At 44.3% G+C, this 23,484-nt stretch overlaps 1 protein-coding gene across 2 annotated transcripts in view; it reads left to right on the plus strand.

Annotated features, from left to right (window-relative positions):
• Positions 1–23,484, plus strand: part of NSD3 (nuclear receptor binding SET domain protein 3) — a 1,492,250-nt gene that overhangs the window by 519,226 nt on the left and 949,540 nt on the right. For both annotated transcript variants that reach the window (XM_085633955.1, XM_085633956.1), the window contains exon 9: positions 820–942. In XM_085633955.1, the coding sequence (XP_085490081.1) occupies positions 820–942 (123 nt within the window). The remainder of the gene's footprint in view (positions 1–819; positions 943–23,484) is intronic.

Below are 23,484 nucleotides of genomic sequence, written 5' to 3' on the forward strand. Positions count from 1 at the left end.
AGAAAAGAACGTAGTTCCCTAAAAGTGAGAAGTAGAAGGATGAAAGCCAGTCAATCAGAGAGATGGTAAAGAGTTTATGCTCCAGGGGAGGGACAAAACAAGATGGACAAGCTGGGAGAATAAAAACCATTGAATAAGCAAACTATTGATAATGCTCCCAATGGTAAGCAATAGGCAGGTTGTAAACCCCTGTAAGTTCTTGGTAAGACCATAATATGCCTTTTGAACCTAGACAACTTGAACTGTCTGGCAGACTCGACCTAAAATGCACTGCTTTGGACTATTAAAAAAAAAAAAAAAAAAATAGCAAACTCATTGTTACCCTCTCATCAGTAATCTAAAGTTAGGGTGACATGGCATAATTTGTTGCATCGGACAAATAGAGCCTCGGTAGAAATAGTTTGTATAGGTGATGGTCAACTATGACTGCTTCAGCTTCCACCCTAGGGACCTGCAAGTGCCCAGTCCCCCCACTGTAATTTACCTTGAAGCAGTTTGAAACATGGACGTCTGCAGAAGGCATCCAGACCTGCAAACACCATAGCAGTGTTGAGCCCTATACGCCTCCTTAGTACATGTGTGAGGTACACCTTTCACCACTATCATGTACTGGGTTTGAGTGCAATTTTCCATCATACAGTACCACAGTTATTCTTTTATTAATTTTTGTTACTGCACACGTTTTTAATACAGCTCAGTAAAGCAGTATAGTTGAGAAGGGTGATGAGCTGGTCTGTCGCTTGATATATAATTTAGTCTCTTAATTTTGCATTCTTGTTACATCCTTCCCTCCGCACTGATTTATTGTTTACATTACAGGTTGCACAGAAGAGAGTGATGTAGATAGCCACCCCACAACCTCGGACGCTGAAGACAGTACCTCTGGACCAGCAGGTGTGCATATCACCAGTGGCCCTCCAAACACCGCCAGCTGTGCATCTGGTGAGAACCCCAACAACCACAACCATCCTAACACCTCCAGTTCATGACGCAAAGGACATTCACTCTTTCCATTTCCTCTTCCTGTCCAGGAAGGTACAGAAGAGGTTGCTGATTTAACAAGATCAGTAAAAGTGTCATCAAATGAATTGCAGCACCTATATCAAGGTGATGTCTTGCATGTGTTTTAGGTGCCTGAAGCAAGGCATGGTAGTGGGATAAAAACAGGATTGTGGCATAACATTGCAGGATTTATTGGAGGAGAACTTGGAGCGAACATCCCATGCACTTGGATCTGCAGAGAATAGGGTAGTGGCAGAGAAATGGAATTCAGAAAGACTCAGTCTTGTTAAATTGCAGTTCTGGATAGAAATCAAAAGGTACTCCTGGATGGTGCTGCTGTAGCGTTGACTGCAGTCCAAGATGCAGGTGAACTTTTTGAAATGGAGCATGCAGAGTTGAGGGAGAACCAACAGCAAGTACTAAATAAACAGATACCATATATATATGCATCGTCAGGACCGTGTAGACTTAAACCAAAGTATATAACATGCCATAATAGGAGATGGTTATATCTATCTATCTATATAAATTTGTGTCTGTGTTGTTTAGTGGGCCCGGCAGCTCCCCCAACAATAAAGTTTTACACAAACCCTGACAAAAAAAATTCTTGCAAAGCCAAAAGGCTGGAAACTTATACCATACTTCTGGGCTTTGCCAATACAAGTTAGTCTTGGTGTACATTTTTTCAGTAGTTTTGGAGCTATGAGTGTTTAAATAAGTCCCAGAGAAGACTTGATAGGATTATCACTTTAGTGGATCTCTGTCAATTTAACTGGCAAGTACTGACTCGTGCATCCTGTCAATCACATCTAGATTTTGTTTGCAGAATGTAATTGACTGCAGTGGGCCTTATTTCTTTTTTCTGCCATCCTGAAACAAAAAAGTCGACTCCACCCCATGAATTTTGCACTGTGAAAAACATTTTCACTGTCAGGTGGCGGTGTGGGTGGGTGCCATCCCAAACTTGACCGACCTCGGCCAGTAGTCCAAGTTGCTCACACACGTGGGAAAATAAAATAACTCCAAAGGAAAAAGCTCCTAAAATTCAGTCTAGTCAGAGCCTAGCTCACCAATTGCTATTTAAGGTGCTAGATTTGATGATCATTTTGTGCCTAACTCTCTAGTTTCAGGCAGTGTATAAAAAAAAAAAAATGCGCTGCCAAGCTCTTGATGTTTGGCTTTGCTTGGATGTCAAGAGGTAGGGTGCAGGCTCGAAGGGCATGTGCATCTGGGGTGAAAATTAAATACATCCTTAAAAAAACTATGAAATTGACTGAAAAAGACAGTTAAAATGAGAGTAATGGTTCTGGTGTAAACACGTAAAAACACTGAAATTCACCAGTTATCGCTATGAAGGCACAGCCATATCGCAAGTGTCTGCCATACACATAAACACATATTTCCAATGCCACAAATACACCTAAATTATAAACAGGAGAACATCATGGTAGATGCTGTGAGTTATGGGGTATGATGTGTGCATTTATAAAAATGACTGTAAATCTAGATAGCTAAACAGAGCATACAGTTTCTTTAAATACTTATCCACATCTTTCAGTAGAAGAAAATTAACCTTGCACAAATCACTATCTGCCATGTATGAAGAGTGGTAGCAGATACATTAAACAGTGCCTCGCAGCACCGGAGGAGGAGGCACTGATTGGGGATTCCTCTAACCACAATAAGCTGTGATTTCACACTTAAGTGACAGAATGAAACAGTGTTATGTTTTCTTGTGATATACTACTCATGTGGTTGCTGTTGGCGTTCACCCCTGTAATGAAAGGGAACTGATTTCACCTACAAAATCTACCCTCTAGTGAGAGAGAGAGAGAACGCTAGGTCGCACAAAGGTAGATAGTGGAAGAGTGTTTTGTTTCCTTTTCCATGCATTCTTGCATGCTGCGTTTTATTTATTAAGGAAATATTGTATGGCACCTGACTTAACTGTTAGATTCTTGTGCTTCTCTTAACTGAAATCAATCCCATCTTCAGCATGTGGTGTTTTCCCATCTTCAGCATGTGGTGTTTCTTCCTGGTCTGCAGGTAAAAGATCACAGTGGTTCAGGACTATTGGCTCAGCACCACGCAATTCAGTATAGAGTTTTGGATATTTCATTCTTGCAATATTCTGTATATAATAGTAATGTTCTGGTACTTACTTGAATCTCTTAAAAGAATCACTGTTGATGATGGATTTTATTTGTATTGATACGCCACAGTTGAAGTTCTGCCATCTGGTAATAAGTTTATCAATTTGTTTTATTTTATTGTGCAAACAATTCTATTTTATGAAAGTTTATGTAGTTTGCCTGAAAGTATATGATTGTGCTGATTCTCCTGGCTTAGGGGAAAGCTATGTGGAGTTTTAGGCCCTGAACTCCCAGAAATATTCCCCTGGTCCCAGTGTCATTGCTGATCTGAGGTTCCTACCTAGAACGTGATGCCTGGCAACTTATGTATGCATCCTGGCCGCTTCCAGAACGTTTTGTGCTTGATGCGGAGTACTTTGAATTTGACCTTGGCTTCCACCAGCAGTAAGTTGTTGGCTTTGAACAAAGATTTGATGTTATCTTGTCTGTTCCAACTGAAGGATTGCTTTGATGCTTTGCTACTTATCCATTGTAGTTTATAGTTGATTTGCTTGGGTAGATGTGCAGATAGATCACACTGCGACAAGGCAGTTGGTCAGTAACTGATGATCCTTACAGGTGCTTGTCGCATTGTTTAAAGAAGTGGTAGAACCTTGCAGCAGTGGTCAATGAAAAATAGTACCTTTCAGCGGTGGCTGGTAAGCTTCGAAAATGGTTGTGTGTATGTACCTGCCTCATTTGGAGCGAGCGAAACAAGTAGGAAAGCCTGACCTCATCTGGAGGAATCGGTGGCATTCTCTCCCAAATAATTTTTTCCCCTAAATATAGGCCACATAATACATCTTCAAGTGTAATTTCCAGATACATTAGCTTAAAATAAATACGTTCTGAAGGGGCATAAATGAAATAATCCGATACTTTAACGGTGTGCTAGTCATGCCTTACCATCTTCCATAGTGTTGGTGGTTCTCCAACCCCAAGAAAACTTTAGAATAATAGTTGCAGAACAGTATATTTTGCTGCACAAGTTCCCTGAGCATTTGCTAAAGAACTGTAGGTATATATAGGCTGTTTAAAATCTGGTTGTACGGTTTCACATTGTGTACTACCTTTTAAAATATATGTAGCGTTTCTTCACTTCTCCATTCCGCCTCTTTCTCTTTTCCACCAAGACCTTTTACGTAGTTCTCTCTCAGTAAGTTATGAATGACAATCTGCTTGCTTGGCAGGTTAACAAATTCAAAGCTGTATACATCTTACAACTACAATAAAGAATTTAAATTTGTATTTTGCACAGTTTATTTAAATTGCTCAAATATTCATACCAAGGCCCCATCTTCTAATAGACAAAAACGAACCCAATGTTACAAGTTAAAAACCCATTCCACGGGCCTTACAAAATAACATTTGGTGGTAAAAACAGCTTCCTGTACAAACATTACTGAGAAGCTGTGTATAGAATATAACAGTCTATTACCACTAAGCAGATTTTACAAGGTAGTCATCAGTGCGAAGGTGTTTTCTAACAGGAACAAGGCACCTATTAGATTAAAATGCATATAGCACCCTAAAAACTCACTAAAAGGAAAGATTACAATAATTCATAGAAACTCTGTTAAAAGCTAATGTTATAAAATCAACAGTTAATAAATCTTTTTTTTAAATAGCATATAACGGTTTCATCGAAATGCATTCGAGTTTATGCTAAAATAATATTAAAAACGAGGTTGTGGAGATTCCTGATCGCTGTCTTAAACACTGATATATTAGCATCTCACACTTTCGCCCGGAGGAAAGCAAAGTAGGACCATTAAAGCTTATTCAGTTAACCAATTAAAATCCCAGAACAAGATTTAAACAGTTGAAGTCTCCCAGAAAGACAATGAAGTGAATAACTAGGCTACTGTATAATTCCATGTTCAACCATACGGGGGATGGTGACCGTTCGGAGAGTTTTTAATAGTCTAGTTCACTTCAGGCTTCCCTCAAGAACTTCAGAAATTATGCCACCAAATAGGTTGATTCTCAAACAGCCTTCAACTGCTTTGTTACAAGTGTGGATGTTGAGGGTTCGAAACATTGGTCGCAAACAGAATTTCCTCCAAACACAGAGCTTTTAGCAGATGCAAACTATATGGATTATAAACTGCATTGAGTAGACACACAGGCGTCCGGAGCATGACGAAACCCCCTTTGGTCTTCCATAGCAGAATCCTTTAATGGAATCAAACCAAATCTTCACCACATCAGCTGATGTTTCTGAGATTTTGATAGTGGCTCAATTAAGTAAGAGGAGTTGCATGGGTTCCTACAGCTTAATTGCCTAACTACCCCAGCCATACCTGGCAGAGCCTAACAAATCTATTAGACTCTGACGACAGTACTACTGCTCAGTTAGATAGAGCTCAGAAGACCAGACCGTTTTTATGCAATCCTTACATGCTCCGTCCTCAGGCAGCAGAAGTAATTTAAAACTACAATGTGTTATCAACATAGATGATTAAATGAAAAACTAATGTCATGAAATAACAGCAACAGCTAAAAAGGAACAAAGTGCAGCCATAAGTCTCCGAAATCCAGAATGAATTACTCAAATATTGGATTTAAATATAGTTTAGTTATGCAATAACTGGGAGCCAAACATTACCTTGCCTGTTGCGGAAAATACACTCACTGTGCTACTAAAAACAAGTTTAATTTTAAGTAAATAAACCCAGTTAACATGCAAAAAACTTGTCATATTTGCGAAAAAATTATTTATGTCCCAAAACACCAGCATTTTATTTTAGTGAATACAGGTTTAGTTGCCCTAACTACCTTTGTATTGTCATCAAATACTCACATGTTCTGCTGTCACACTGATAATCTGTAACTGTACAGATTCTGTCTTTCATGCTTATTTATTATCCAATATGGCAGGCCACCTCTGCCATTATGCCATGGATGGTCAGAAATTTGGCATGAAAGACCAAGAAAGAAAAGCCATTAGAAAGATAATATTATGTTAGTTATGCCAAGAATGCCCACAATGTCATTTATGTGCCACTAGTACTAGGCCTAGCCACAATTAAGTCAAAATTGGTCACTAAATGTGAAGAATGTGTACAACCCTCGAAGACGACCACTGCTGCAGTGCGTACCAAAATTATGATGAATTGCTACCAGTTAGTCAAGGATGAGAGCCAGGATGTTGACTAGGCCCTCATTATGTCAGAAATGGCCACAATATATCCAGGATTGACACTATTGTGACAGCTACAGCCTGTTATGTTGCAGCTGGCTCATTGGAACCAGGACCCAGAGGGTCGCATTGCTCATTCTCCTTTCTTGCATGAGGACTATTTGCATCCTTACTACGACCCTGCAAGAATGCCCGCAATATGCTGCTGGCTGCAAGTTTTGTGCTTTTTAAAGGGTGGTGTTCCCATTTTACTGAGCACTGAATAGTCCTAATGGTGTTTGATATTAACTCTCGACTGCCCTGCATCATTACACTTGAAGAATTTCAGACCAACGCACTATTAAAAGCTAAGACTGTCAAATCCTGTTTGAGATTGTTGAACCTGGTTTACAGATATCTGTGGAACAGCCATTTTTAATACAACATTATCATGAAAAAATCCTGAGCTTATCCTTTAACATTTTTAAGCTAAAATGTTGTTTCAGAAGCATAGAAATGTCATAATAAAAACTATCTTCATCAAGAAGAAAATGCATCAGATTTGGCTTCCAGTGCATATTTCCTAATTTTGTGGATGCCATTAAGTGATTGCTACAGTCAGATTTTTACCCCACTACTGCCCCCTGACATTTTATTTGTTGAATATAGGGAGAAGTCTTTAAATAGGCTTGCATAATGACTGCTGGGAGTGGTCCTGACATGCTGAATATATATTTCTTAATTGAACAATACCCTTTCAGACTTAAAGTGCAGCATAAATTATGCAAAAGTGAGCTCTATATTGGAGCTGCTCTCCACCTAAATGTAGGTTAACAGCACACTACCTGGGTGCTCTGCTCTTTGAGGTTCAAAATGTATGTGTCACTTCTAAAGGATTTGGAATTAAGAGAAGAATGTTTGGTTTCCAGTACAGAGCACAATCAAAACTGGAACACCTCTCCGCGCCTCAATTTTTTTACAAATCATCAAAAAGAGCTGCAGAGAAATACATTAATTTGATCAGTTTGGTCTGTGAAAAGCCTCATATTGAACCATGTTACTTGGGTCTCCTCAATTTGAGGTATGCCTCTCACTTAGCCCTCTATGGATCTTCATTTTCACTAAGCAGTGATTACCATGCATCCTTATACAGGATGACCCTCATTATGAGTGGTCTCTTAATTCCGACGAGGCAGTTGTAGACTCCGCAATTGGCGAGTAACCATAAAAGGGTCCGGCACAGCTTGCTATCGCATGTCGCGCACATCGCAGGAAAAATTACATGGTCAGATAAATGACTAGTTACGGCGTACGACGGATGACAGATTATTCAACCCCGCCTTCCACTTTTTATTGTTTGCGGTACGCTGCACGTTGGAGTAACCAACTAGTGCACGTACGTAGGGGCTTTGACGATTTGGAACATGTCCAGAGGTAGTGGCCTGGATCTTTCTAATGCGTATCTCACATAGTCCTCTGTTTTCATTCTTTTTGCACGCTGCCTTGCGTGGGTGGCAAGACAGATAGTTGACTCCGTTTTTGGTCCCAGACCAGTACTCCACTCGGAAGTCGTAGTCTTTCAAATAGAGCATCCACTTCTTGAAGCGGGTTGGCGGTTTAGAGGACTTGTTGTTTTGGAACCACTAGGGAAACCCACTGGTGACAAGGGACCAGGGGTAACCTATAGTTAAAGGTCCCTCAAAGTCATATATTCACTAATGTACTGGGGAACCAAATAATCCCTGACAATCTGTACAACTACCAGTTAAAAAGATACATTTATTAATAAATATTATTGAAAAACCAAGGGGCTCACATCAACTCTCATACAGTGACTCGGGCAATAAAATGTGACAAAAATGTAAATATGTTAGGTCTCAGTATATACATAACGAGACACCACTGCTCCTAGAACAAATTATACATAACTGGAGTCAGTATGTCAAAGTCAGTGACCTTTCGAACCGTATACCATTAGAGGATCATCATCAGGACGTTCACAATCCTGCCTGAGATGTATTACAAGATAATAACCAAAGAACATCTAGAATATGGAAGGAAAAGAAAAGGGGAAATAAGAGAAAAGAAAGTAAATAAATGGTCACTTACGGTTGCATGATTCTATACAAAGGGCATGAATGATACAAAAAGTGAGAGAATCCCCATGCGCTCTTTGTATAGTCTGCACAAGTTAAGACAGTAGTAGGGGTAGATCAGTGATGCCACTAGCCAATGCATATATCAAATGGGGCGCTCGCCTAGAAATAGCAGAAGGAACCCCATCTGCAGCAATGGTGCCATTCTGGGTTTCGAGGACGTGCCATGAAACAAAGGGTTGAATGGCTTCTGGTCTGCAGTCGCCACAAAGGCATGCCTATAGATATACCGATACGTTTATGCATGCCCAATGGATGGGAATGGCTTCACGCTCTGTCTGTGAGTATGTCTGCTCTGTTGGGATTAGTGACCGGCTGGCATAGGCCACTGGGTCCCAGTCCTCCTGGTCCTGTTGTTGGGTGAGGACAACTCCCAGACCTTTGGGGCTGGTGTCTACTGCAATTGTAGTTGGCTCAGAGGGGATGAAGTAGGCCTACGTAATGTCAGCTGTGACAGCTTCCCTGGTTGCCTGAAAGGCCTGTGCCTGCTCCTCACTCCAGGTCCATGGGACTGCAGCCTTTGTGAGGTACGCCAGGTCAGGTATGGACCTGCCGCAATAATTAATCATGCCAAGGAAGCTCCGTGTCTCGGACACGTTGGCAGGTGCAGGCACTTCTCTAACATTTCGCACCTACTCTGGGTCTGGGACTATGCCACTCACCAAGAAGGTGTACCCAAAGAAGCTAATCTGTTGCTTCATAAACTAAAAATTTTCTCGGGGGATTGTGAGTACTGAGGCCTTGTGTAGGACTCTTTGAAGTCGTTCATGGTATTTTCTTACTGACTTTGGAAATATGAGAATGTAGTCACTGACGTTGACAACGCCTTGCGGTTCAGTCAGCAGTTTCTGGATGGTATTTTGGAACTCCTCCGCCATACTTGAGATCCTAAAGTTGAGGCAGCAGTAGCGTCAGAGCCCTATATGTGTCGAGAATATAGTGACGTACCCCGAGTCCAGGTGCCGGGGCAGTTGGTAGTACGTTGACTGCAGGTCTACTTTTGAGAACCATTTCGCTCCGTTGAGCTCTCTGATGAGGTAATCTATGGGGGGGGCAGGTCTTGCTCTGGCTGAATTGCAATGTAGGGGAGCCCTATGTCCACGCAGATGCGGACTTCTCTGGGTACTTTTGTTTTTTCGTAAACACGATGGGCAACACCTAGGGTGTTGGGTCTTTGACCTTCTCGATGATCCTCACTCGTTCTAGTGTGTCTAGTTCCTTCTCAACTTTGGGTCTCAGGTGAAACGCTATCCAACGATGTCTTAGTGCCACTGCCTCTATAACTTCCGATGTGCAGCTTCACAACTTAATCCATCAGGCATCAAATGCTGTGAAACAGGTTTTTAAAGTCAGCAAGGATGTGCAAGAGTTTTTCGCATTGTAATCCGAATGCAAACTTGAGCAGACCTAGGGACTCCACTGTGTTGCAACTGACCAGCATTCCTTGGCCCCCTCTTGCCACATATATGATGGTGTCAACAGATACGTTTCCATGCAAGATTTTGGAAACAAATCTCCCTTTCATCGGCACGGGTTGTGTAACATCGGCAGGGGTTGTCTGTTCGTATTTAAAGACTCTGTCTACCCACATGTCTATGGATGCTCCTGTGTCTGTGTTCTGGCCAACACAGAGCTTGCATTGAGGGAGAGGCCTGTGGGTGGCAGGGTCGTTGCCGACTGCAAATATTGAGTGTGCTGTATATTTGGTGATGTCATTCATGTCTTCCACCTCTCCTTCCTCTTTGGGGATGGTGTGGATGGTTTCCTTTGATGCCCTGTGTTTTGATGACCTACACACCTTTGCACAATGATTTTGTTGCATGGGGTGCACCTTCATCCTTTTACTGGGCATCTGCTGGCCTGTATATTCGTGTGGCGGTCTCTTCACGTATTTGGGGCCTTGCCACAGTTGGATGATGATCACTGGTTCCACCTTGACTATCCTATGGAGTGCGGCTTCCATATGTGACGCCCTAGCCTTCGACAGATCTCTTGACCTGCCAAGTGTGAGAATGTCTCACAGGAATTTTCCAAGTGTCTGCTGTATGTTATCCAGTTATAGGGTATCTTTCATAGATTCTCATGCTTGAATCATTCCCCATCGTCGAGATTGGAGTACCCGGTACATCCATAAAGGCAATGTCACATTAGACATAGAAGATAACAGGCCTAGGGCCTTACATTTAGTAACATATCCAAGTCCTTATTTGAAAAGGACCAAACTTAAGAGAACAACCAATCAGCTGATACCACCCTCTAGAACCTTCCTGGAAGGAGCTCCAATCTCTCAGATTTTCTACCGCATGTCGTGCTAAGGGAGTCTCCACTGAGCTCTGCTCAGTTTTCCTCACTTTCCCGTGTATACTGATATTTTCTTGGATTAAAGGTATTTTTCTTCTCTATGTCTTTTGTCTGAGTGAAGTTCTCCTATTTCTTCATGTCAGACTCACCTAAAAAAGGCTTTTTTAGGCCCGGTGGTACCTGTAGAAATAAAAGGCTACACATCGATGATCCTCATAAGGACTGCCTCTATTGCCTTGATCCGGATCCCAAACCAAAGGACTGCAAAGTATGTTGTACCTTTTCTTTAAAAACATTAAAAGACCGTGAAGGAAGGCTTTTAATTTGGCTGCAGAGGCTTAAAGATAGGGACGGCCCTGTATCTTCTGGGGAGAGTGAAGGTTCATCAAGATCCTCCTCAAAGATGCTTCAAAAAAGACCTTGGGACGTCTCTCCAGGTCATTCCTCACAACAACCTCCAAAGACGACGCACAAAAAGTCTTCAGAGGCTACTAAGATCCAGGATTTGCCTACCAGGGAATCTCCTTGCCTTCACAGTTTGATTTCTGCCAAAAAATCCACACAGAAATTAAATTCGGACCCTCCTACTCCTCCAGTGAAGGTAAAACATACTTTCAAGAAACCTTCCTCAGCCCCGTCGACGTACAGCTCGTCAACAGCAGTACCGACGACCACAAGAACTCTTCATACTGTCATCGGAATGACTTAGTCGACGACAACCGTCGCCACAGTATCTGTCTCATCAGCGTCTATTTCATGTCAAGCCCCTTTGTCATCGACGCAAAAAATTGTTAAAAAGTCATTGTCGACGAAGATTGTGTCGACGACTAGCCCGAAGACGACGACGAGTGCCTTATCGACAGTATTGCCTGCATCAACGAACAAGTCTACCGTCAACGACCCTCTCATCGACTGTTTCCCATATTCCGTCGTCGACGGCCTCGACGACGAGAGTTGCATCGTCGATGACAGTTATGTCAACTACCCCTCTTTCGTCTGAGACATCCATATCTATGCCTGTCAATGGTTCTTCGACGACGACCACGTCGACGACACCAAAATCAAGAGCAGAATATTTTTTTGCCCAACATAAAACTATGAAAGAGAGATTGACACCCTCTTTAACATCACCTAGTAGGTTTCAACCTTTATTGCCAACTCATCTTTAGGATGAGGACTCTGTTGACAATAGCATGTTTGGAACTGCAAGAAATCTCTCTGAATTGAACGTCACAGACCAAGAAGACTCTGAGGATGAGGACCAATGTTTTGATGAATATTTGTACTATCTGGACCTAAGATGTCATCATCAACTACAGCCAAAAATGGTTTGTCTTCCCTCAACTCTGATTACGGATCTACAATTCATGCTATTGGACTACAAAAAGAGGTTCCCTACGTCCGCACCGTCTCCTGCACCAGTGCTTTCGCCACCTCCTGTGGTGCAAGTTCAACCTCCATCCTTCCTTTAGCTCAAGCGCCTGTGTAGCCGCTTCAGTCTACAGATGAAGAGGAGGAAGAGCAGCAGGAAGTAGGGGAAATTCAAGATACACAATCGCATCCCGACGAATGGGTAGATTACATTATCCCTCCACCATCATCACCATCGCCACCTCAAGAAGATTCTCCTCCAGAGAATATTGGAGGATTCCATAATCTTTTAGAAAGAGTAGCCAGACGTTTTTAGCTTCCAATGCAATCTCACCAACAAGACTGTTTCCTTTACGATTTCAAGGAACCTTTTAAGAAATCTGTCCGGTTTATGTCTATTATAGTATATACTAGGGACCAGGGCATTAAAATAATGAGAAACCCTGATTCCGTTTCTCCATTTTTACCAAGACTCAACAAAAAATACAAACCCCTGCCGACGCTCCTGTTTGTCTTATAGGTCACCCCAGACCGGATTCCGTGATTACTCAGGCGGCACAACGCAGAGCAAAGAACCCATCAGCTCCATTGTTAGCACCCCCAGATAAAGAGGGTAGAAGGCTAGACAACATAGGAAAACGTTTTTCCACCATGTCTGCATTGACGGTCAGGGCTTTCAATTCTTTAGCATTACTTGGACACTACAACAGACAGATGTGGTCAGACATTGCCCCTTTCCTCAACAATCTCCCACAAGACATCAAAGAGGAGGCAAGAAAAGTGTTACTGGAGGGCGAACGCTCCGCTTCAGAAATTGACTGCGCGATGGACATCACGTCCACTGTCTTACGTCAGTTAGCTGGAGCTGTGGCCCTAAGACGTCAAGGATGGCATAAGGCTACAACATTCAGGCCTGAAGTCCAGACCAAGATTCTTAGTATGCCTTACGACGGACAAGAACTTTTTGGGAAGCATATCGATGAAGCCTTTCAGGGAATCAAAAAAGATACTGATCCCGCCAAAGCCTTTAGTGGCCTCCAGTATAAGCGAACCCCATTTTTGTGGTGCACGGGGTAAAAGCCAATATTCCTAGCGAGGAAGCTACCAGCAGTATAGGTATCCTTCCTATCCCTCCTCTAGTCAGCAATACAGAAGGCAGTTTGCCCAGAGACAACAGCCAGCAACTGCCTACAATAAATCTTCCATTCGAGGAAAGGCTGGACGACAAAAATTCTGCCAGATGTCAGTGACCTGTCTCTTCAGCCGATTACAGTTTCTTCACATCCTCTCAAATTAGGGGGAAAGATATCTCATTACCTTCAAAATTGGAAACAAATCACAACAGATCGCTGGGTCCTTCAACTAGTACAATTCGGCCATTCCCTAGAATCTATACAGCTACCCCCGCCAACTCCTCCTCAACCTCTGGCTCACAAACATTTGCACCTTTTTCAGCTGGAAGTAACATCTATGATCCAAAAGGGAGCATTGGAGTGTGTTCCTTCTCATCAAAAAGGAAAAGGATTTCTTTTTAGTGCGCAAGAAGGAAAAGCAATGGAGGCCAATTTTAGATTTACCAAATCTAAACAAATTCCTCAAGAAACAATCATTCCGCATGGTCACTATTCAAGAAGTCCTGCAGCTTCTGAACGGAAACGACTACATGGTATCCTTGGACCTCCAAGATGCCCATTTCCATATACCTATCCACAAGAAGCACAAAAAGTTTCTAAGGTTCGCTGTAGCCGGCAGGCATTATCAATTCCGAGTTTTAACTTTCGGACTCAAGTCGGCCCCACACATTTTTACAAAATGCCTTGCTACAGTAGCTGCATATCTCAGACATAATCATCCCCAGGTGTTCCCTTATCTCGACGATTGGCTTGTCAAAGCACCCTCTTTCAACGCTGCGAAGAAGTCTTCCAAAGCCTGTCTACGGCATTTCAACAAATTGGGTCTTACACTAAATCCAGACAAGTCAGTTCTACAGCCTTCTCGAAGTATAATATTCCTGAGCTCTGTCCTGGATAAGGTTTTGAAAAAGGCCTATCCAACAGAAGAAAGACAGCAGAAGCTTCTGATGTTAGCAGGCTGCATACAAAGAAAAAAGTCTTTCAGTTCGCCTATACAAATCCCTTCTGGGAATGATGTCCTCTTGTATTCTTCTAATTCCCCATTGCCGTCTACACATGCGTCCTCTTCAGGAACCTTTGACCGCTCAGTGGGTTTAGGTGGCCGGATCCTTCGACAAAATACAAGTGACTACAAAATGGTTGCCTCACTAAATTGGTGGACTCATCCCCGCCATTTATCTCATGGCTTACCTTTCCTTCCACAAGCCTCTGCTCTGGTGATAACAGATGCTTCTCTGGAAGGTTTGGGGGCTTTCCTTCAGGAACTTCAGATCAGCGGGAAGTTGCCATCTTCTCTCCACAGACTCTACACACAAATCTTTTGGAACTGTGGGCAGTCTTTCTAGCCCTTCAGGCTTTCCTTCCCAGGATAGAAAATTAGTTAGTGCTTGTCAGGACAAACAGTACTACGACAATGCACTAACAAACAAGGAGAGACTCTATCTCTCTCCCTGTCCCAAAATCGCAACAAATTTGGAACTGGGCAATTCAACACGGAATCTTGCTGAGAGCGGAATACGTTCCGGGGAAGGAGAATATAATAGCGGATTAATTAAGCAGATTACAGACAACCTGCCACAAGTGGGAATTGAACCAAGACACTCAACAGAATCTTCTCTCAGTGGGGTGTACCAACATTGGACCTGTTTGCCACAAGGGACAACGGCAAATGCCAACTCTTCACATGCTGGCATTCCAAACGGGGATCTCTGGGGAATGCGTTTTCAATAGCCTGGTCCGGCGTATTTGCCTACAGTTTTCCACCGATCCCTCTACTTCCCAGAGTTCTAAAAAAGATGAAAGCAGAACCTTGCAAACTAATTCCAATAACTCCAGCATGACCTCGCCAACATTTGTTCACGGAACTTCATCTCCTGTCCTTACAGCCTCCGATTCCTTTGAAGCCATTTCCCTCTCTTCTCACGATGAACCAGGGACAAGTTCAACACCCGGATCCGGGTTCTCTGAGATTATCGGCTTGGCTCCTGAGTTCCAGGAATTCGAGAGCAAACAGTACCAACAGAACTTATTCTTTTAAATGGAAAAGATTCTCCGTCTGGTGTGAGTCAGCTAAAGTGCATCCCCTCAAATCCTCCCTGGAGGAAATATTGCCATATCATCTCCATCTGACAAATTCAGGTCTGGCTCACGTGTCGATCAAAGTTCCCTTGGCTACAATCTTCCGTTTTCGAAGATCTTCCAAAGGTTCTTCTTTGTGGTCAAATAGACTAATAAAACAGTTTCTCAAAGGTCTTTGCAGAGCTTTTCCCCCTGTAAGGTCTCCACCTCCAACATGGCAATTCAACATGGTACTTTCTCAACTTACAAAACACCCATTTGAGCCGAACCATAGAGCTGACTTAAAATTCCTCTCATGGAAGACTGCGCTTTTATTAGCCCTTGCATACGCAAGAAGAGTTAGTGAAATTCAGGCTTTCACAATACAAGAACCATTTCTTCAATTCAGGAACGACAGGGTGATCCTACGTACCAACCCAAAATGTATACCTAAACTCCCGTCGGATCTTCATCTTAATGAACGGATTGTCTTAAAGACTTTCTTCCCAAATCCTCAAACGGCAGCTGAACAAGCTCTGCATTTTTTGGACTTGAAACACTGCCTTAAATTTTATCTAGACAAAACAAAATCCTTCCGCAAGTCTAACTAGCTCTTTGTGGCTTACAGCTTACCCAGGAAAGGTTTTCCTCTAACGAAGCAGAACATATCTAGATAGATCTCTAGTGCTATTCTCTTCCGTCACCAACAAGCTGGTCAACCTTCACAGTCAAAAGTTTGTGCCCATTCCACTAGGGTAGTATCTACATCTTTAGCCTTATTTGCTGGCGTGCCCATCACAGTCATTTGTAGGGCGACAACATGGAAAGCGTCGCATACATTCACCAAGCATTACTGCTTGGATTACGAATTGATGAAGGATGCTGCGGTGGGGCAGGCGGTGCTACGTCATCTATTCCAGTAAAGATGAGCCTTCCTTCCTTCCCACCAACCTTTTTTCTAAGGCACATTTCTATGTTTCTTTTCTTCGTTATGCCAAAATTGAAGTCTACCCATTTGCCATTTTATGTTTATATGCATATGTTGTTCGCATGTATATATGCTTTTATTTTCCTTTCTCAGAAAATATTTTAAGGCTAATCTAGATGTATGGTTTATGTATATGACGAAATGTGCTCATTACAGCTTTTTATTCTGATTCAAGCATGTGAATCTATGAAAGATACCCTAATACTGGATAAGAAATTAGTAACTTACCTGTAACTACAGTTATCCAGTATTGGTATCTTTCATAGATTCACATGCGACCCGCCCTCTCCCTTGGAAGGGCTCACTTGATACTCTCAGTTGTACCTCTAAATACGCACTGTGCTTATGAAAATCTGAGGGACTGGAGCTCCTTCCAGGAAGGTTCTAGAGGGTGGTGTTAGCTGATTGGTTGTTCTCTTACGTTTGGTCCTTTTCAAATAAGGACTTGGATATGTTACTAAATGTAAGGCCCTAGGCCTGTTACCTTCAATGTCTAATGTGACATTGTCTTTATGGATGTACCGGGGACGACATTGCCTTTATGGATGTACCGTGAACTCGCATCTCCACGACGGTGAGTGAGTCAAGCATGTGAATCTATGAAAGATACCAATACTGGATAACTGCAGTTACAGGTAAGTAACTCATTTATTTTCTTGCATCTTGAATGAGGCAGCCATGAATGATTTGACCTCTGATCTCCTCTTGTTCATGATTGAAACAGCAGGTACTAGCAAGCTTTTTGAAGCTGCCATAGAATCTATTGAGCTACTCCTGGGCTCTTGACGGGCCTACCTAAATATGCAGTGATTTCTCCTGCAGCATTTTCTTTACACTTTACATATATCACCATTAAGATTAATAGATCACACACCACTATTATATATTGTGAGTATATGAAGGGATCCTTATGGTCCTGAAGAAGAAGCTTAGGGGGCTTCGAAACATGTCTGCAGATATAGGAGGCATAGTTCATTGAGGCATATACACCTCCTTCCCCATATTTTAATAATACCAGCTCTAAGGTATATTAAAGTTTTTTTGACCAACGTGCCAGGTATTTTTTAATTCACTTTCCTATCCACTCCTAACCCTTTCTCTCACACCCCTACACGACACATAGTTGTCTCACAACAACAGTGCTCCCACGTAAACGTAGGTCGCAGCACGGCCCCGTCCCGTAGAGGGGCGGGATGACCCCTATGATGAAGCATGACACCAAGGGCCCTTATGGTGTGTGAGGGGTATTTTAACAATTTGTGTGTACTTTCCACCACTGTAGGAATACATACTTAATCTGGGAGGATTTGACGTACATACATATCGGAGGGTGGATCCCTATGTTTAGAAACCTATCTTTGTGTAAAGCCACTTCTTGTTTGGTGTTAACTTTCTCTGGGCCCCAGGGTGTACCTGAGGGTGCATCATCCAGTGCCTCACTTGGTGTAAGCAATAACGCTCTGTCTCTGGCAAAAGCGGATCTGAGATCTTCAAATGCTAGGGGGCCCCTCTACACCAAATATATGCCCAATGGATTGGCATCCCCAGGCCTCCCATTGACGGAACACCCCCTAGTCCAGTCTGGGGGGAAATTCCTAATTCCCAATTATGGGAGTAAGGGGTGACGGAAATGAGGTTAGGTCGCACTTGACCGACATGGAGTCCCATGCTCTCAAAGTTGCGCTAATTATGTGCGAATAATCTAGAACTTCTGGGCACTGTGATTTGCGTAAAAAGGGGACCCTCCCCCCCCCCCATTGAGCCCGACCTGCGAGCGCCCCTTCCATGAAGAGCCAGTGTTTCTCCGATTCACTACGTGACCATTCCAATAGAACACGCAACTGGGTGGCCTGGAAATAGCAGGTCAGATTGGGGCCCCCCATCTAGGTGGTCTGCTCCCTACTCATTTGGGGCTTCTTGTTAGCCCAGAAGAACAAGTGGATCTCCTTCTGTAATTGTTTAAGAATTCCAGAAGGGGGTGCCACTGGGAGGGTTTGAAAAATGTATATAATTTTGGGTAAAATGTTTATTTTGATCGCTGCCACCCTTCCCAGCCAAGAGAAGCCGAAGGGTCCCCATCTGCCCAACTCCCCACGCACTTGGGACAGGAGTCGTTTATAGTTCAAGGTTGCTGTGTTGCGGGTGGATGTGGTAAGTTGGATCCCCAAATATGAGATAGAACCCTCATCCCACTGGAGCGGGAGTGCGCATGCTAGAACCTCCATGGTGGACGGATAGTGTGAGAAGCCCATAGCCTGAGATTTTGTCACGTTAATTTTGAAGCCAGAAGCTCCCGCAAATCTCTCCAGCTCGGCAAAAAAGGCAGGGATGGAAGTCTGAGGCTATTCCAATGTGGCGACTACATCATCAGCATACAGACTAATGGCATGCGCATCCCCTCCGAAGCGCACCCCAAAGATCTGAGGGTTCTCCTGCACTCTCTGGGCCATCGGCTCCATGTAGAGCACGAAGAGCAACGGTGAGGTTGGGCACCCCTGTCTTCGTGCTCCGTGAGATCCGGAGGGGTTCAGAAGAGCGCCCGTTAACTTGAACTGTGGCCGTTGGCTGGCTGTAACAGCTAAGTACCCAATTTAAAAAGCGACCTCCCATCCCGAACCACGCCAAGACAATCTTCAGTTATCCCCAGTCCACCCGATCTAAAGCCTTTTCTGCATCAATCAATACCATGACCTGTTCCGTTTCCTGGCGCTGTGCTTTATCCCGAAGGTGAAGTAACCTCCTCGTGTTGTCACTGCATTGCCTGGTGGCTACAAAACTGGACTGATCAGGATCTATTAACCCTGGCACGATTGGGCCTAGGGGAGCTGCTAATATGCCCGTAAGGAGCTTCAAATCACCATTTAGTAGTGATATTAGTCTGTAGGAGGCACAGAACCTAACATCCTTCCCTGGTTTTGGGATTACTACAATTGAGGATCCAAGTATTGTCGGAGGGACAACCCCCGTGTTTCCTATGGCATTAAATAGTCTAGTGAGAATAGGGGCAAGTGATACGCAAAAGGTCTTGTTGAAGATATTAGAAAAGCCATCCGGGCCTGGAGATTTATGCAATTTGAGGCAAGATATGGCCGAGATTACCTCCTCGATTCGGATAGGATCGTCCAAGTTAGCTGCCTGGTCTGGGGGTAAGCCTTGGGAGGTTAGCTCCCTGCATGTAAGAGAGGGAGTCCTGCCCTGTCAATTGTTGTGCAGTGTACAGTTTGGCGTAAAAACCCCTCAACTCCAGGTTATAGCACTATCTTCCGTGTGTTCGTTACCAGCCTCATCACACACTGTGTGAACTGCAGCCGCCTGGCTTTGTGCTCTGTTTGCTGGCCAGGATGCGCCCACACTGATTACCCCCCACGTACAAAGAGTGACGTAACCTAAGTGCAGGATATTCTGCTTTGTCTAGGTCAATGCCCGCAAGCTATCAGAGAGCCGTCTCTAGCAGTTGCCGCACTCTGGGAGCTCCGGTCCGCTTGTGAATTAGTTCTAATTCTTGCACCTAAGCATGAAGGCCCTTTCGTCTCTCCTTCCTGATTTTATTATCAGTGGCCGAGATAGCTGTAAGCTCCCCTCTAACGCATACCTTCAGTGTTTCCCACAGTGTGATTATTGCGGTGTCTGGGGTGTCGTTCAATGTAAGAAACTCTTTTATAGAATTATCTAGGCGCTTTATCAGTTCTGGGCGATGTAGCAGAGTATCGCGCAGTTGCCAGGAGACTGGTGGTCGTTCGGGGAGTGGGGGGCAATTTAAGCGTGAGGGTGTGCGCCGCATGGTCGGAGTGTGATCGTGGCTCAATATCTGAAGTTTGGGTGTGGGTAAGTAGGGAGCGTGAACCAATAAAATAGTCAATCCTAGCGTACGTTTGTGCGCATGCGAGTAGAAATTATAATCTTTATCCTTAGGGTGCATGGAGCACCACATATCCACTAAACCCAAATCCTGCAACCCCTCCTGCCCCGCTTGTGTAAGGGCCCTAGTTGCCCTATGACGATGTGCTGAGCGATCTAAGTGATTATCAAACACCAGATTAAAATTACCGCCCAGTAGGAGCAAGCGATCCGGAGAGGCAGCGAGGTCCATCACCGCCCACCTTAAGAATGCCTCCTGACCCTCATTAGGTGCATAAATGGAGCCAAGCATGTATTTGCGATTGTTAATAGTGACCGTGAGGGCTAGAAACCTACCCTTTATCTCTGTCTGCTTAGCCCCCACCTTGCCCCTGAAAGAGCGTGAGAACAGAATAGCCACGCCTGCTGTTTTGGTAGTGTGCGAGGAGAAATACTGTTGAGGGAATGCCCGCGATCTGAGCCGGTGGATGTCTTTGGTTAGTAGGTGCGTTTCATGTAATAAGCAGATTTGCGCTGCCGATTATTCTAAATAGGACAGGACAGCTCTTCTTTTAATCAAGCCATTTAGACCCTTCACAATCAAGGTAAGGATTTTAATATCATCCATCATCCATCGTGCCTGTAAAGTCCAAAAGGGCCCTGCGAAGTGAACTAGTGGTCCCCCATGTGTTCCCAGCTATGGCCCCCCGGGGCATCTGGCGCGCACCTATCATGGGTGGTCACTGCTACAAATAGGACAATAATGGTCCATGTCCCAGGAGAAAAAGCAAAGTTTTAAATAGGACAATAATGGTCCATGTCCCAGGAGAAAAAGCAAAGTTAAAAAAGAAAAAGTAAAGAACCCCTACAAAAGAACTTCTGCAACAAAGTCTCAAAGGAACATCTTGGAAAGTGTGTGGTCTGAGGACTCTGCCCCGGTGCCTGAGAGGGAAAAGGGAATTGGATAGGGTGCCCGAGGCCAATGTTTCTCCGCCCCCCTCCCCCCCCGACAGACCAGGCGTCGGTGAACGATGCAAGCAGAGGTGGTTGCACAGAGTTCACTTGGTACTTTCTGCTACTCTGAGTGTCTGTCACCCACTGCTCCCTCTGCAAGGGACTCCAAGACTGCTTGGCGTTCCATGGTGGCCTGGTCCGGTTTCAGTGAGCTAAAGGGGCCCTTGATCCAAGTCCTTCCATGGCCCCTCCTCCTGTTCCTGGTTGGTTTGCTCAGCGGTGCCCCCTCCTCTGTAGGATCCATAATGCCTAGGAGCTTGCTGGCCTCTGTAACCGAGAGTAGTTGGCGAAGTTCCCCATTGTGAGAGAAAATCAGGCTAAATGGGTGACCCCACGAATATGCCACTCCAATGGATCATATGTCTGCCGTGATGGGTCGAAACGCTTTTCTTTTGAACAGGGTTGAGGCAGCCAGGTCTTGATAAAAAGTAGGTTTCTGGTCTTTATATTTAAAGGTGGGGGTGTCTCTTCTCTGTGCGCAGAATCTGTTCCTTCAACTGGTAGTCATGGACACAGGTTAGAATATTTCTTGGTTGGGCCGAGGCATTCCTCCGAGGTCCTACTCTGTGCGTTAGATCAAGCTTAATGGAGAACTCCTCGGACTCTCCAAATAGCGTGCGGAACATATCTACCACCACGGCCTCGATATCTATATCCTCCAATCCCGATGCTATGCTGCGTATTCGAATGTTGTTGCGCCGGGACCTGTTCTCCAGGTCCTCTGCGTGCGCCTGAAGGTCCAAGTTTTGCTCTTGCAATCGGGTGACTTCCTGCTGGAGGCTCTCGAGCTCCTCTGCCGTGTTCGACTCATGACCCTCTAGAGACCTAACCCTCTCTCCCAGGGAGTCCACATCCCTCCGTACCTCTTTTAAATCCGCAGACAGCTCTCATTTCTTGGTGAAGAGATCTTCCCTCAGGGAGGGGAAGAGGGACTCCAAGAAGGAGTGACTAAGAGGCTCCTCCACCTCTCCACCCCCTCAGTCTCTGCTGGGGGCCCCTGGATGGATGGGTGCTCGGATTGAGTCTTCTTTAGGAGCATGTCCTTGACTGATCTATCCTCCTTTGGTCTGCCCGTTGCCATGGCTGGGGAGCTCCTCTATGGTTCTCTCCTTTCTCCCTATGTCTGCTTTGGGCGTAGTTCACAGAGTGCACTCAGTAGCTATGTTATGTTACGGATATTTGTTAAGCGCACGATTACCGAAGGGTGTCCTGGCGCTAGTTACCTATCCGTCATGCAAGAGTGGCATAGGCTGAGTTACTTATCAAAAATCCATGTTTTCAGACCCTTCCTAAAGGCTAACAAGTCTGTTGCGTTTGAGTTGAACCAGGTGGTCATTCCAGGCTTTGGCTGCACCAAAAACGAAGCCACCGTCACCCCACGTTGCCTTTTTTGTAGCTAGGACACTAATAAGCTTAGCTCCAAGCGACCGTAAATTTATTTTCGGTATGTACCATTTAAACTGTTTTTGCAGGTCGTCCGGTCCTGCTCCTTGAAGTGCTTTAAAAACGGTGCACAGGGATTTAAAACGCACTCGGTTCTTCACCGGGAGCCAATGTAGTTTTTTAATTCCTTTAGAAATTGGGGCAAATTTAGGCGTTCCCGTTAGTAGCCTTGCCGCTGCATTTTGTATCCTTTGAAGTTTATTCATGAAGCGTTCCTCGATGTTTAGATGGAGACTGTTAACAATAATCCAGCCTCGATAAGACTAGTGCGGTAACCACCGTTTGCCTCCTGTCAGCTGGTAGAAACGGTAGTATTTTTCTCACTGTTTTAAGGAAACATGCTGTTGAGGGGGGAAACAGCATTTACTTGGTCCCCAAAATTCAGTCTCTCGTCTACTATTACTCCCAGGGTTTTCACTCTTTTCACGGGTATAGGGAGAGGGCCCATAGACGGCGGCCACCAGTCTGGGGTCCAGAAGTTGGCGTCATTCCCCAATAGTGTCCCTTCCGTCTTGCCTGCATTCAGTTTTAGGCAATTTTTCGCCATCCAGCTGCCCACAGATTCCATGCAGTCCTGGAAACGCCTGTCTATGCCCACCTCCTGTCCTGGAAGCAGAGACACCACAATTTTGGTGTCATCCGCATAGGAGGTGAGACCAAAACCAAACATACTAATGATGGGAGCCTAAGATGAGCCATATACATTAAACATTGTGGGACTCAACGATGACCCTTGAGGGACCCCACATGGTAAGACAAAAGGTTTTGATTGGAAATCTCCCAGGCATACAATTTGTACTCTATCTGTTAAAAATGACTGAATGAGTTTCCATGCTTTCCCCTGAATCCCACATGCCCCTAACCAGTAGGATCAAGGCGGCCTTGCCACCTTGATCCACTGCCTTCCTGATCTCATCCGTGGCTTCGA

Source organism: Triturus cristatus, chromosome 11, assembly GCF_964204655.1.
Source record: "Triturus cristatus chromosome 11, aTriCri1.1, whole genome shotgun sequence".
NCBI classification, from domain to species: Eukaryota; Metazoa; Chordata; class Amphibia; order Caudata; family Salamandridae; genus Triturus; species Triturus cristatus.